This window comes from Microtus ochrogaster, assembly GCF_000317375.1.
Source record: "Microtus ochrogaster isolate Prairie Vole_2 chromosome 14 unlocalized genomic scaffold, MicOch1.0 chr14_random_2, whole genome shotgun sequence".
NCBI lineage: Eukaryota > Metazoa > Chordata > Mammalia > Rodentia > Cricetidae > Microtus > Microtus ochrogaster.
The window spans coordinates 798902-813409 of record NW_004949097.1 but is presented as its reverse complement, the minus strand read 5'-3'; the positions used below and the strand labels follow the sequence as shown (position 1 = coordinate 813409).

Here is a 14508-nt window from a genome sequence, read left to right as displayed (position 1 = left end):
AATTGGGGAAATACTTACAAAGTCTCACTTTCCCTAGATCAACATTTCACTCCTAAATGTTAGTATGTACAAAAATAGCTTACATGAGGGTTTTTGAAAAGTAGAGAAACTTAAAATGACTGACAGAACTGTCCACTTTTACGTATTCAGGCTGTGAGAATCAGACAAACTGGAGCTTCAAAGAAAATAAATAAATAGCATCGATTGTCACACTTCAGCAGTTCTTTAACCAGCTCAGACAGGAAATTATATTGTTTACGATAACTTATCTCCAGGTACTTAGCTTTGTTTAAATTCAGAATATAACCCAAACTACAAATGTAAATAAAAAGAATGGATAATTAGCATATATGCCTGCAATTAGTCTACTGTGCTTCTCTCGTTTGTTTAAGAGAGGGTTTCACTATGGAGTCCAAGTAGATCTGGAACTTGCTATACGGCCCAGGCTGGCCTCTAACTTATGCCTCTGCCTCCAAGGCTTAGGATTTACAGGAGCAACCCACCATAACCAAGCTGAGCTAACTATAAGAGTAACTGGGGCTAAAATCAAAGTTTACTGCTGACGTGGAGGGATGGCTCAATGATAAAGTGTTTTTCTAACATTGTCTAGGCTATACGGGAAGAACTGAAACCTGGGGAAAGAAAAAGGCCTAAGCTGAAATCAGAATTTTACCTCCTTACCTATGACTATCTAAATTACAGTATATCCCATATATAATTTTACCAAAGAGTTATTTTGACTTTATATAGCTTCTTTTTACTTATATCAAAAATTTTAAGACTAAGAATGTCTTCCCTGATTCTGTCTTTATATGGTAACTTCTTACTCATTGAGAGTCCTTGGAGTCCACTCCTTCTGCGAAGCATACTCCAAATTCACAGGCTAAATTAATAATCCTCCCCCATGCATGCCTATTCTTTTGAGTATATTGGCAGTATTACTCATATTCTAAGACTATGAGCTATTTAGCCGCTTAAGTTGTTCACAGAACTACCCAAGCTCCTAAAGGTTAGCAACCATGTTGTATCACTTGCATGTGTGCTGTCTGAACACTCTCAGACACTTGGAAGTGCGGTGCAGAAATGATTTAAAGGCTACAGGCATGAACTTGAAAATAAAAGGTTAAAAAAAATAGAAAAAACTTGGATTAAAAAGTTTATTTCTACTTTTGTAGAAATTGCTAATTTCTACAATGAATTAACTACTATTATGCCCTCCAGTCATAAATAAATAGAAAGCAGATGAAATGCAGGAGCTTCCCTTCAGAGGAAATACAAGGGGCAGGGCCAGCCTTTGGTCCCTGATAGAAGGAAAACAAAGCCCACTGTCTCCCTAGCTCACGGCCTAAAGGCAGTTTCCAGGATGTAGACCAGGGAGGTGACTCAGCCGTGCAGCATAACCAGAACAACATGGATGGGTAGCTTAAACAACACATCTTTCTTTCTCCTAGTTCTGAAGCCTGACATCCACGGCCTGAGAGCTCAGAGACTTGTTTCTAGTTTGAAGATGGCAGTTTGATTATTATCTCGTCACCTGGCAAAGACAAGTATGCTCTTCTTGCCATCTTCTCTTGTAAGGGTGTGGCTGTCACCTCTAGGGTGCCACTCTTATAATTAAATCACACAGAGGCCCGCGGCCCCAGCTCCTTATACCATCACAGGGATTCCATAGCAAGCTCCAGTCTGAAACTGATAAGGACATCCAGGTCACAGCAAAAATGGATCTCTGAGAAAAGCCCAGCTTCCGTACAGAGCTGGAGAAAGGGAACAGTCTTGGAAAAACTAGAGTCTCAAACTGACACAGCAGAATGTGGGAGAGGCAAGACCTTAGTAACTCTGCAGCAGGATGCCCGGGAATCTCCAACTAACACTAATACATAAATGTGCAGAGTAAATAGAATTCCCTGAAGTTGAAGAAACAACCACAGGAAAGTGGAAAAATTTCTGGATCTCATACAAACCAAGGACAGTTCATATTCCCATTAGTCACAGCAGAGAAGTTCAGAGAACCTGGGACCACAGGTAGAGTTTTCTCAGGGAGAGTGCTCAGACTGTATCTGCAGGGTAGCAAGGACACAAAACCCTGAGGACTGCACTAGCTGGGGTGGCCCATACCTGTAATCCCAGCACCTGAAAGGTAGAAACAGGAGGGTCAGGAGTTCAAGGTTACCCTTGTCTACTTAGCAAGTTGAAGGCTTGCAGACTCTTATCTCAAAAACAAAAACCACAATTAAAAAGACTGCTCTGGAGAATAGAACTGGGGAACAGAAAAGTCTAGAAACAGTCACACTGGTTATAAGGAACCCACAACAGATCTTGGCATGGTCCATGCCTTTAATCCCAGGACTTGGGAGTCAGAGGCAAGGCCAGACTGTTCTATAACGTGAGTTCCAGGACAGCCAGGGTTATGTAGAGAGACTGTCTCAAAAGGAAAAAAAAACAAGTAAGTTTAAAAATTAACCTGCAACATATATGACAGAGCAAAGTCTAGCTTCCTTCAAAGGAACACAGAGACCAGAACCATAAAATGTGTAATGTTTAGCCTATAAGAAACTTCCAGTTGACAAAATCCAACACCCCTTCACAATAAAAGTCTTGGGGAAATCAGGGATACAAGAGACATACCTAAACATAACAAAAGAAATTTACAACAAGCCTATAGCCAACATCAAATTAAATGGAGAGAAACTCAAAGAAATTCCACTAAAATCAGGAACAGGACAAGGCTGTCCACTCTTTCCATATTTATTCAATACAGTACTTGAAGTTCTAGTTACAGCAGTAAGAAAACTAAAGGTGTTCAAGGGGATACAAATTAGAAAGGAAGAAGCCAAAGTATTGCTACTTCCAGATGAAAAACAGTATACATAAGTGACCCCAAAAGTTTTACCAGGGAACTCTTACAGTTGATAAACACCTTCAGTGAAGTGGCAGAATACGAGATTAACTTTAAAAAGTCAGTATCCTTCTTATATATAAACAATAAAAGGGCTGAGAAAGAAATCAGAATCAACACCCTTCACAATACCACAAATAATATAAAGCATGTTGGAGTAACTCTAACCAAACACATGAAAGACTTGTATGACAATAACTTCAAATCTTTGAAGAAATAAATTGAAGAAGATATCAGAATATGGAAAGATCTTCCCATGCTCATGGATCAATAGGCTTAACATAGTAAAAATGACCATCTTACCAAAAGCAATCTACAGATTCAATGAAATTCCCATAAAAATTTCAAAACAATTCTTTACAGACCTTGAAAGAACAATACTCAAGTTCATATGGGAAAAACAAACAAACAAACAAAAAAACCCCAGGATAGCTAAAACAATCCTGTACAATAAAAGAACTTCCCGAGGTATCACCATCCCTAATTTCAAACTGTACTACAGAGCTATAGTAATAAAAACCACACGGTATTGGCATAAAAACAGACAGGTTGATCAATGGAATCAAATCAAAAACCCAAATGTAAATGTATACACCTATGGACACCTGATTTTTTATAAAGAAGCCAGAAATATACAATGGAAAAAAAGAACTATCTTCAAAAAATGATGCTGGTCTAACTGGATGTCAGAATGTAAAAGAATGCAAACAGATCCATATCTATCACCCTGAGCAAAACTCATATCCTAGTGGATCAAAGACCTCAACATAAAGCCAGAGGCAATGAACCTGACAGAAGAGAAAATGGGGAATAGCCTTGGACACACTGGCACAGGAGACAACTTCCTGAACAGAACACCAATAGCTCAGGGACTAACGACGAGCGATTAATAAAAGGACCTCATAAAACTAAAAAGCTTCTGTAAAGCAAAGGACACCATCAATAGGACAAAACAGCTGCCTACAGAATGGAAAAAATATTTTCACCAACTCCACATCTGACAGAGAGCTGATATCTAAAATATATAAAGAACTCAAGAAACTAGACATCAATAAACCAAATAATCCAATTTTAAAATGGGGTACAAATCTAAACAGAGAATTCTAACAGAGGAATGTAATGGCCAAGAAACACTTAAAGAAATGTTCAACATTTTTAGCTATCAGGGAAATGCAAATGACTCTGAGCTTCCATCTTATACCTGTCAGAACGGCTAATATCTGGAAGGCAATATCAAGGCTCAAAGCAGTTCTTTATTCATTATTCTAACAGAACCTACTGAGTCTCACAGAAAGGAAAACATGGGAGCAAAATATTAAAAGAAATAATAGCCAGTGATATTTAATTAAAGAAAACAAACACATATGAGCCAGGCCAGTGAGATGTCTCAGAAGATAAAGGTGCTTGCTCTGCAATTTCGTGACCTGAGTTTATCCCCAGAACCTATGTAGAGAAAGAAGGAGAGAACATACTCCACAAAGTTATCCTCTGACCTATACACACAGAGTGGCACACACACACATACACACACACACACACACACACACACACACACACACAATTTAAATAAAAAACTATCAGGCAATATATGACACATATCAGTATGAACTCATTATTTTTAAAATATAGGTAAAAACAAAACAAGCACATACTGGTATAAGCATGTATATCCCGGTAGATACACATACATGTATTTCCTAGCTAAATCCACTGGGGAGATGTGAGGACAGTTCCTTGATGTTACCGTCCACTAGAAGATCCAGGACGTACTTTGAGAAGTGCCTGACTCTAGGATTAGGGTCAGGCAGGACAGCATGATACTGCTCCAGAAACTAAGAATGCATTCAAGGAAAAGCAGGATTTCGTGAAAGGGACATAAAAAATTAGACTGAAAGTGTGCAGCTGAACACACTTGGAACACCTGAAGAATGAAAATAATGGCTTTACTAGAAAAACAAAAACAGGAGCCCACTGTTCTACACTTATTTAAATAATGAAAACATAAACGGGAAAAGAAAGCTCTTCCTTATAATAGACTGTAAGCTGGTCACTGTAGAAGGAATGATAGCATAAGGAAGGCATTGGGCAACCATGACAGTATAATTACTTCCAAAGAAAAACCCCAAGCTGGGCGTGGTGGCACATGCCCCCATGCTAATACTAGGCACTTGGCAGGTGGAGACAGGAATGTTTGGTCGGAAGCACCACCTCAGCTCCCTAACACCCCTTTATATAAAAACTCTGGATTGTTTGTCTGGGGGCTTCACTCCAGCTCCTTGGCATAAGCTCCCTCCCCTGGGAGTTGCCTCAGTCCAAACTCCACCTGAGAAAGCCCTCCAAATGGTGACCCCCTCCCTTGGGAGGCTCAAGAAAGCCCACTAAACAGTAACCCCTCCCCAGGGAAGAGCAAGACCGTTCCCACGGGCTATTTAAACTGCCCCTAGAGAATGAACACATAGTCTCCGGGTTTTGTGTGGTCTTCCCTTCTCTCTCTCTTCCCCCTCTATGTTTTCCTGGGGTCACCCAGGAGCACTCCATTACACATGGGCATCTTTAATTTGCTCTGATTCATGAATCAGATTCACGAATCACTCTGATTTAGCTGTGGTTTACCAGCTAAAATTCCCAGAATCTGTCTCTGGTGGCTCCATGGCTTCTCTCCAACTCCGCCTTTCTTTTATCCAGCATACAGCCTAGCTTTCCCCACCTAGTTCTGTTCCTCCTTGCCATAGGCTCGAAGCAGTTCTTTATTCATTAACCAATAAAAGCAACACAGAAACAGAAGGACCTCCCACACCATTTCCCCTTTTCTGTTTAAATGGTGATGTAGGAGTCCCCTCTGTGTGCTGTGATTACCATTAATGAATAAATAACTGCTTTGAGCCTACTGCAGAGCAGGGCAGGGCAGGGCAGAGCAGAGAGCTAGGTGGAGAGGACGGGACTGAATGCTGGGAGAAAGAAGGGCAGAGTCAGAGAGATACCATGGAGCAGCCACCAGAGTCATGCATGCCAAAACTTTGCCGGTAAGCCACTGTCACATGGCGATACACAAATTAGTAGAAATGGGTTAAATTAATATGTAAGAGTTAGCCAAATAGAAGTTAGAACTGATGGGCCAAGCAGTGTTTTAATTAATACAGTTTCTGTGTGATTATTTTGGGTCTAAACTAGCTGGGTGTCCGGGAACCAACAAGCAGCCTCCTACTGAAAATCAATGGATTTTATAAGCGGTAAAAGAGAATGGGTTAGAAGATGAGAGTCACAGTCTTGCTGGAGCTATTCAAAAACAGTGAATACTTTTTTTTTAACTCATTTTTCAAGGATTTTATAAAAGCCTGGATTTAAAAAATGACATTTTTCAGCTGACCTATACTGTAAGATACACTAGAATTTTTAGACTAACAAGAAAATAAAATCAGCTTGGCACAGTAATCCATGCCTGAGGCAAGAGAACTGTCTCAAGTAAAGCCAGCTTGAACTACAGAACAAGATGCTGTTAAAAACAAACAAACAAAAATAGGGAAAAACTAAAACAGAATGCTAAAATATTCAATTGATCTAAGAAGGGCAGAGAAAACATATGAAAGAACAAAAGCACAAGGCACAAATAAAAAATAAACTAAATGGTAGATTTAAATTTCCATAGTCAGATCACGTTATACATGATTTAAAAGCAGACCTAACAGAAAAGCAGCGACCTACTACTAAGTTGGCTGTCTATAAGACATACACTTTCAACATGAAGGTATAAATGGATTAACAGTAAAAGAATGGAAAGAGACTACACAAGTATAAGAATTAAGTAAAGAGAGCTGGGTGAAACAGACTACACGAGAAAGACCAAAAAGCTGGCTTTGTTTGTTTTTGTTTTCCTTTTCTTTGTATTATCTGCCCAGGCTTGCCACAGCTATCTCTCTGCCTCTGCTTCCCGGTGTTAGGACTACAGGCATGCACCCCCTCACCCAGCTCCAAGCTCTTTAATAATCAGAATCCACTTCACATGCCTTCTGTTCTTAACACCCACTCTCAAAACACCAACAAAGCTGCTTAGTGTCACGTAGCATCTGTGTTGTATAACCGAGACCTTCCTGGCTGGTAACAAGGACAGTCCTTTCTTAGGCTCTAGGACAACCCCTTATGTTATATCCAAGGTCATGAACAAAAATGACAGGTCAGTCACAAACAATGTTGTGTGTGTGTATGCATCTATTCATCCACCAAAAATGAATAGTATATTTTTGTAACTTTGACATAAAAACAATATTGCATTTCTCTTGTGAATGTTTCATTTCTATAGAATGATATAAAATAGAGTAAGCTTCATTTAAAAAATAAGTGGTTGAATTTTAAGTAAGAATGTGTAGGGCTTATTTAATTCATTGGAATCTTAGTAACGTACATGAAATCAACAATTTGCTATTGTGTTCTGTCATGGCCACATTGCTACTTTCAAGTTTTCTTCCCTTTTCTAGTAAGTGTTTCACATATGAAAATAAATTGCAAACTCAGATGTTGTTATGAAAAAATAGAAATTCTTTGACTTGAAAAAAATGCTAAGAACAGATATTTGTATTATAAACTATAAATGATACCCTGGTATATTTACCCAAAAGAGTTAAAACCAAAGACTCTGCTTGCTTATTAAAATGCAAACATTACCTCAGTCATACAAATTGCCCCAAACTCGCCCAGTCTCTGCCTCTGCAGATCACCCACCAGCAACAGCTTACCTCATATGACATTATGGAACAATAGTGAACTCTGTAAGATTGAATATATTGTTTTGAAAGAATAAACTGTCATTAACTTGAATAAAAGCTTTCTGAAATCAAACCTGGCGGGTATAGCCTTCACTGGGTGGCCTTTTTTTTTTTTTTAAACTACTTTAAGAAACTGCCTCACCCTGAAAGCAAGCAAGGGGGGGAAGAGAGGGGCCAGTATAAAGGCAACAGTACTGAGTCGCCAGCAACTCCTACAACAGCCCAGCAGGCAGGGGCCAGAGATTTAAATTACCAGGCAGAACAATGTCAAAGCAGGAGGCTCTGCAAGAAATTTGGCACCTAAAATCCAAACAAGCTCACACACACACACACCTCCCTAGGATAGCTGTGATTTATAGAACAGATTGTGCTACAATGGGAACAAGTTCTTCTCCATGGTTGGTATGTCCCGATACCTTCTGAAGATGGGATACTGATACAGCCAGTGATATTAGGCCGGGAATTTAATGTGAATCCCAATATTTAAATCTCTCGTAGGGAAGTACTGAGGGGAACTGGACACATCATTGTCTACTCAGTTTTCCTGTTGCCTGTCTTTCCCAAATCGCTGTCCAAGGGATTTCTTGCTCACAGATGACACACAGCATCTGCAAACACTCACTGCCTTGTGATGGTGCCTGTGGTCTGAGCACAGCTTCACACCGCCATTTCCAATCACGTGAGTGAGCTCTCTATCTTCCTTAACCAAACCCAGGTAAGTACTCAGAGTCACCTGGCCCTCCCCAGCTTTCCTCTCCGCTGTACCAGCTCTCGATGTAGTACAGCCTGGTTACTAAGGTAACCAAGTCCAGGTGGGCACTCACTTGTATCACAATAACCACTCATGCTCCCAGTGGATGACCTTCACTCCCGGAGCTCCCTTCATCCCAAGTTGTCTCCTAGGTGCTTTCCCTACTGGTCGTTTATTCTCACGTGAATCATGTCAAATGATTAAACATCTCATCCTAGAAAATGATTATGAATATCTCAAATTCTGGTTTGCTTTTAGTATTACCCTAGGGGGAAGAAGTCAAGAATAAGTCACAGAAGACCAGTGAAGGGCTAGAAGACTTTGCGGACTGAGGAGAAGGAGTTGACAGGAAGCAGGCATGTGGAAACTGACGGTGGACAGCACTCCAGCAGATCCAGGGAGGGCAGAGTGTGGAACATCAGTATCTGTTATGTTTCTCAAGATTGGGCAAATTTACATGAAGGTGGAGTTTCATTTGGAAGGCTGACTTCTTTGGAGAATCACGCTACTTCTCAGAATAAGGGAAAGGCATGAGCAGATGGGTAAGCAGCAGAATGTAATCCACTCTTTCCTAAGAGTAGAGGGGTTACCAAAGTCTAGCCTGGTGGCCAGAACAGGGAGAGTGAAAGTGTAAATGGTCTCCAGTGTACAGCAGATAATCGCTGAGAAGAACACAGCATGGAACGGTGTAATTCGGGTAGGACTCAACAGCAGCGAAGACACCTCAAGTGCAGTCTCTATCTGCCAGATGTCTGATCTTGTACACATCACTAAAACATGAAAAAATGGTGTGTGTACATATGGGGGGGCCAGGGTACATTTAATACAGATAACTATATAAGATGCTTTACTAGAGCCAGCTTGCTCTTGTCTGGGTGTTTGTCACCTCTCAAGTTCATTTTGAAACTTACTCCCCACAAATCACAGGCTAATGGGGTTTGCAGGCGGGATCTTTGGAAGGTAATCAGGATGGGATGTGGTCATGAAGGTGGAGCCTTATGATTGCATGAATGGCTTTATTTGATGAGAAAGAGAGATCAAGTTAGCAGCTTGCTCAGCCGTGTGAAGTGATATCTCCCTTCACGACATGACCCAGCAGGGAGACTCTCAGCAGATGCCAAGAGGATACCAGAGCTATGGTCTTCATCGTGAAGTGTAAGGTAAATTAACCTCTTTTCTTTATAAATTTCTCAGTCTGTGGTATTGTTATAAAAAATGAAGAAAGATGCAGGTTACGTAAACCACAACCTTATTTATGCTCATTATTGCTTCGGTTTTGTTTTGGGTGTTTTTGTGGGAGTAGAGGCAGAGAATCTGAGGAACTCATATAGCAGAAGCACTGTTCAGTTAACAGAAAATCATTCCCAGGAATAGGGAGACCCTGTTTCAGAAAACAAGGTGGATGGCTCCTGAGAACAACACTGGGAGTTGACCTACGGCTTCCAAACATGTACACACACAACACTCTCACACACAAAAGATAAAGAAAATAAACTCCACTTAATGGAGACACAAAAACAACAAAGTTATGGTCTTCATATAAGCACCTTGAAGTATGCTAATCGGGTAGGAAATCTCTCCTCTCCTAAGTATACTTTTCTCTCGTGTAAAGCAGTTGCCAGAATTAATCACCGGTGCACCAGTGGTGACAGAACCTTTCTAGGAGTATAAACTAATCAATCCATACCACAGTCTAGATCACAAATAACGAAAACCTTTTCATGGAATTAAACCAGTCAACTGAAGGACCACCTCTAGTAACACCAGTTCATTCATTAATTTACTTGATCCTTGTTTTATATCAGTTCTGTCTTGGGGGCTGGACTTCAATAGTGGAAGAAACAGAAAGTTCCTGTCATCGTGGAGCTCACATATTAACAGAAAAATAGACAGTAAACCTACTGGGCTGGCAAGATGGCTCAGTAGGTAAAGGTGCCAAGCCTGATAACCTGACCTGATCCCCAGTACCCACATGATGGCAAAAAAGAACAAACTCACAAAAGTTGTCCTTTGACCTCTATATGCAAACTGTGACATACACATACATACACAACCAATAGACACGTAAAAATGAATTCTATTTTACAATAGGTCAGAGGTGATTAGGTGCTACAGAAAAAAAGTCAGGGAAAGAGACTCCACTTTCAGACAGAGCAGTCAAGGAAGACTTTTCAGAGACGATGCCAAGGCATACAGATATGTGGGGAAAGAGTCATGGGGCCATATATAAACCTCCCCGGCAAGTCCAGGTAACACAAAGTATAACCTCTCACCTTTTAAAAGGGGCTGGAAGGTTGGGATCTCTTGCAGCTTGATGACATCAGGATCATTGCTGACATTCCTGGAGGCCTGAGAGCCCTGAGCTACAACCACAATATCATCCATCTTGGCCCGATGTTTAGCTGGAGATGGGGTCACTGCAAAACAAGTGACACAGATCAGAAACTGCATGGTGGAGAGCCACCACTGCCCACCACCAACACAGCCACCAGAAAGAGTAGTTCACACGACATACAGATTTTCTGATCTTAACATACGTGCTTCTTGTCAAAGCCATCCCTATTTAAAATGATAAACTATTTCTTCTGAGAGTAGTGCTGGCTGCTTTTTGTCTTGGAAATGTTGAAGTGGATTAAAGTTTAATAACAAAACAAGAACAACAACAACAAAAACAAAAGGAAATGCTGGTACGGTGGTGCATACCTTTAAACCCAGCTCTTGGAAGGAAGAAGCAGGCAGATATCTGTCTACATAGTGAATCCCAGGACAGTCAGAGCTACATAGTAAGACCCTGTCTATAAATAAATAAATAATAAAACTAAATAACAAAAGACTACGAGGAGATGTAATTCAGCTGGACCATCAACTGGACATGGTGGCTCACTTCTCCACACTCAAGGCAGAGATAGGAAGATAAAAATTCAACAACAGGGTCTGGAGATATGACTCACTGGTTGAGAACACTGTCTGCTCTTCCAGAAGACCCTGGTTCAAGTCCCAGGACCCACATGTTGGTTCAAAACCATTTGTAACTCTAGTTCTGGTGGATCCAGTACCCTCTTATGGCTCCTCAGACACTACATATATGTGGTACACAGACAAGCATGCAGGCAAAACACCTAAATATATAATAATAAAATAATTTACAGCATTGGGAGCATAGATCAGCCTAGACTACATAAAGCACTGTCTCAAAAGAAGAAAAAATGAATATTTTACATAGAAAAATGTCATTACTTTGTAGTGGGAGCTGGCATAGGTAGATTATAGGGAACTTCTAATTTCTTTTTTTGTGGTGCTAGGGATTGTAACCAAAGCCTCTCAAATATTAGGCAAGTGCCCTACCACTGAGCTAAGGCCCTAGCCTAAGAAATATAAATGCATGTGTATGTATATATACACGTATATAACACACATGTACGTGTATATATATTAAAAAACCAAAATTTTCAAACATATAGAAACATATAACATGTATGAGATTCTTGAATAGCCAAGCATTTTGTTATTCAACACACAAATTTTTTTTGAATGTTTCCTTTTTTGATTGTCCTGATCTCCTGATATATGTCCATAGTTTACAAATGAAGGAACAAAACTGTCTGGGACTTGCCCAAGATCAACAGCCCTAGAAACAGAATTAGGAAAGGCACTGAAGGTCTCTGGGACCTTAGTACAAAATCTATTCCTAAAGCTCCAGTGAGTCTTAGTGCAGCATTAGTGCAAAAAGAACAGAAGCAATCAACAGGACCATTTCAGGCTGTGGCAACCTTCAGAAAATTGGAGGACGCTTCAGAGGCATGTCAATTCCAGGTTCCTTGGGAGGGAAGGGGTTCAATCCTCCAAGGATTCCCTGAACAAGACATCTCATCCAAACATTTTCCTGGTTGGAACAAGAATGAATCCTGTAGAACCTGAAGGTTCTAGTATTCACGGGCTTGTATACTCAGGCTCTTCAGTCTGATCTGAGGATAGATACCACAGAACTACTCTACCTTCTGGAAACTAGCCTCTCCTGATGCGTGGTGGTCGTCCTGGGGGCTGCACTCTGGGAGTGGGGGGGGATCTCTGCTACTTTTATTGCTTTTCAGGAACAGTTTATCCCAGCTTGGTAATTTATCTAACATTTTACAGAAGTAGTACTAAAACATCTTTCCTGATACAAATTCCATGGTTCTCCTTTCCCCAGACTCCAAAGGGGACGTCAAAGCATTCTAGTTGATTTCTATTATTTCATGTATAAAGATGTGTGTGAAAATGGGGACACTATAAATACTGCACATAAACATGTGCAAGGCACCAGACACAGGAGAGGATGCAAATACCCTCAGAAGTAAGCCTATGCTGTGGTTCCTGGATGAGCAACAGGGCGCCATGCTCCTTCCCCTGAACTATGCTTCTGGCTGGACATAGAGGCAAGAAAGCACGAGATGGCCATTATTGCGGTTTTGTTATAAACAGACACGACACTCTGGGTCTTCCAAGGAAACAAAACACAGCAAAGCCAGTAGACTAAAGTTCCCAGACAGCAGGCCTCAAAGAATTGCCCTTCTGCATGAATCACCCCCGACACCTGTTAGCTTCCACATTTCTGAGTGGCAAATGGTACCAAGCAGCGAGCCATTCTGAAAACTCTTTTTAGGTCTGAGATCTTAATTTAAAAGGCTTAGCAACCCATGAGCTTACCTAGTGCAGTCTCAGAGGTTACCTAAGTGGGTAGGAAAAAAAAAAGGACCAAATGGTTTTCGATCACAAGCTGTTTTATTGAGCGCTCACTAAAGGTCTAGCAAAATTCCCTTCCGATTCCTACCTTAAACTCTTAGAGAAATCTAAAAAATGATGACAACAGGAGATACACCAGACCCTGCCTGCCATCTGGTCAACTTCATTTTAAAAAGACAGACCCGACACCTGAATGGAAAAAGCAGTTTCTGGTAACATTTGCACCCAGCGCTCACAGGTCTCTTCTGAGAAGGACACCTAGTTTTTTTCAGAAAGCCTGATCTTAGAGGTCCTGGGAATTATCCATCCGCATGGAGTCAAATCTCGGCGTGAGTGCCGAGACCTGGAACCGACCATCCACGAGGTCGTCTTTTAAAGACTAGCGCGAAGGCGAGCGTGCCGGTTCAGGGGACCGGGCTGGGGCGGGAGGCCACGCCTTCTCTGTGTTCGGGCACGCGGTGGGCCCGCCGGCTCCGCCAGCAGCGCCCGGGCGGGAGGTGAGGCACCGACCTGAGGCGTTCAGATCGCCGGGGCGGCTCTCGGCCTCCGCGCTCTGCTCGCTGCCCATGGCGCCGGCAGCGGAGGGACAGCGGGGCAGGGGCCGGGGAGAGCCCGCCGGGCCACGGACACGCGGGGACGCACGCCGCTCGCCTAGCTGAGGGGCGCGCTGACAGGAGGCTCGGGACACCGGCGGGGCCGCGGCCGCGACCGGCGGGCGGCGCTGCTGTCATTCACTGGCTCAGACGCCGAAACGCGCTCCTTCCGGGATGCCGATTGGCCGCGCCGGCTACGCGTAGCCGTCAGTTCCGGGTTCGAAGGTTCCCGCCCCCAAATCCGAGGGGCGGGGCGCGGAGACGCGCGCTGGAGGTTGGGGTGGCTCTGCCTTAAAGGGCCAGGCCTCAAAGCCAAAGGTGTCCAGAGGTGTGAAGCCCTTTCCTGCGGATCCTGATGATCTTCGAACAACTTTGCAAAATGAACTGGGTTTTTGCTTTTGAAATAGCTCACACTGTAGCTCTCTGGTGGCCTGGAACTCTGGGCGATCCCCCTGACTCAACCTGGGATTATAGACGTGAAAATACTTAAAAATAAGTATTTTTAAGCCGTTTTACCAATGGAGAATAAAGGCGGTCTATAGACCTCCAATTTCAAACCACACTTGTACAGAAGCAAAGCTCTTTTTTAAAACTTTGGAAGCAGGGAGTTTAGCAGTGGGCAACTATACAGAAAATGCAAAGACACTGGGGGTGGGGGGGAGCGGGGAAGGAGCTAAAATTGAGAGAAAAACCGTTAGGGTATGCTGCTTTATTCTTAAACAGGAAGTGAATCTAGGCACTTCCTGAAGATTGACCGCTATTGACAGGTCACCAAACGTTGGGTGC

General features: G+C 42.2%; 1 protein-coding gene across 1 annotated transcript in view; it reads right to left on the bottom strand.

Moving 5' to 3' along the window:
* The window catches only part of Borcs5 (BLOC-1 related complex subunit 5), a 78809-nt gene extending 64916 nt beyond the window's left edge, over window positions 1-13893 (bottom strand). The window contains exons 1-2 of the mRNA XM_005364494.2: window positions 13640-13893; window positions 10681-10824 (exon numbers count right to left, since the gene is read on the bottom strand). Of these exons, the coding sequence (XP_005364551.1) occupies window positions 10681-10824; window positions 13640-13697 (202 nt within the window). The 5' untranslated portion in view covers window positions 13698-13893. The remainder of the gene's footprint in view (window positions 1-10680; window positions 10825-13639) is intronic.
* Between the last annotated feature and the right edge of the window lie 615 nt (window positions 13894-14508).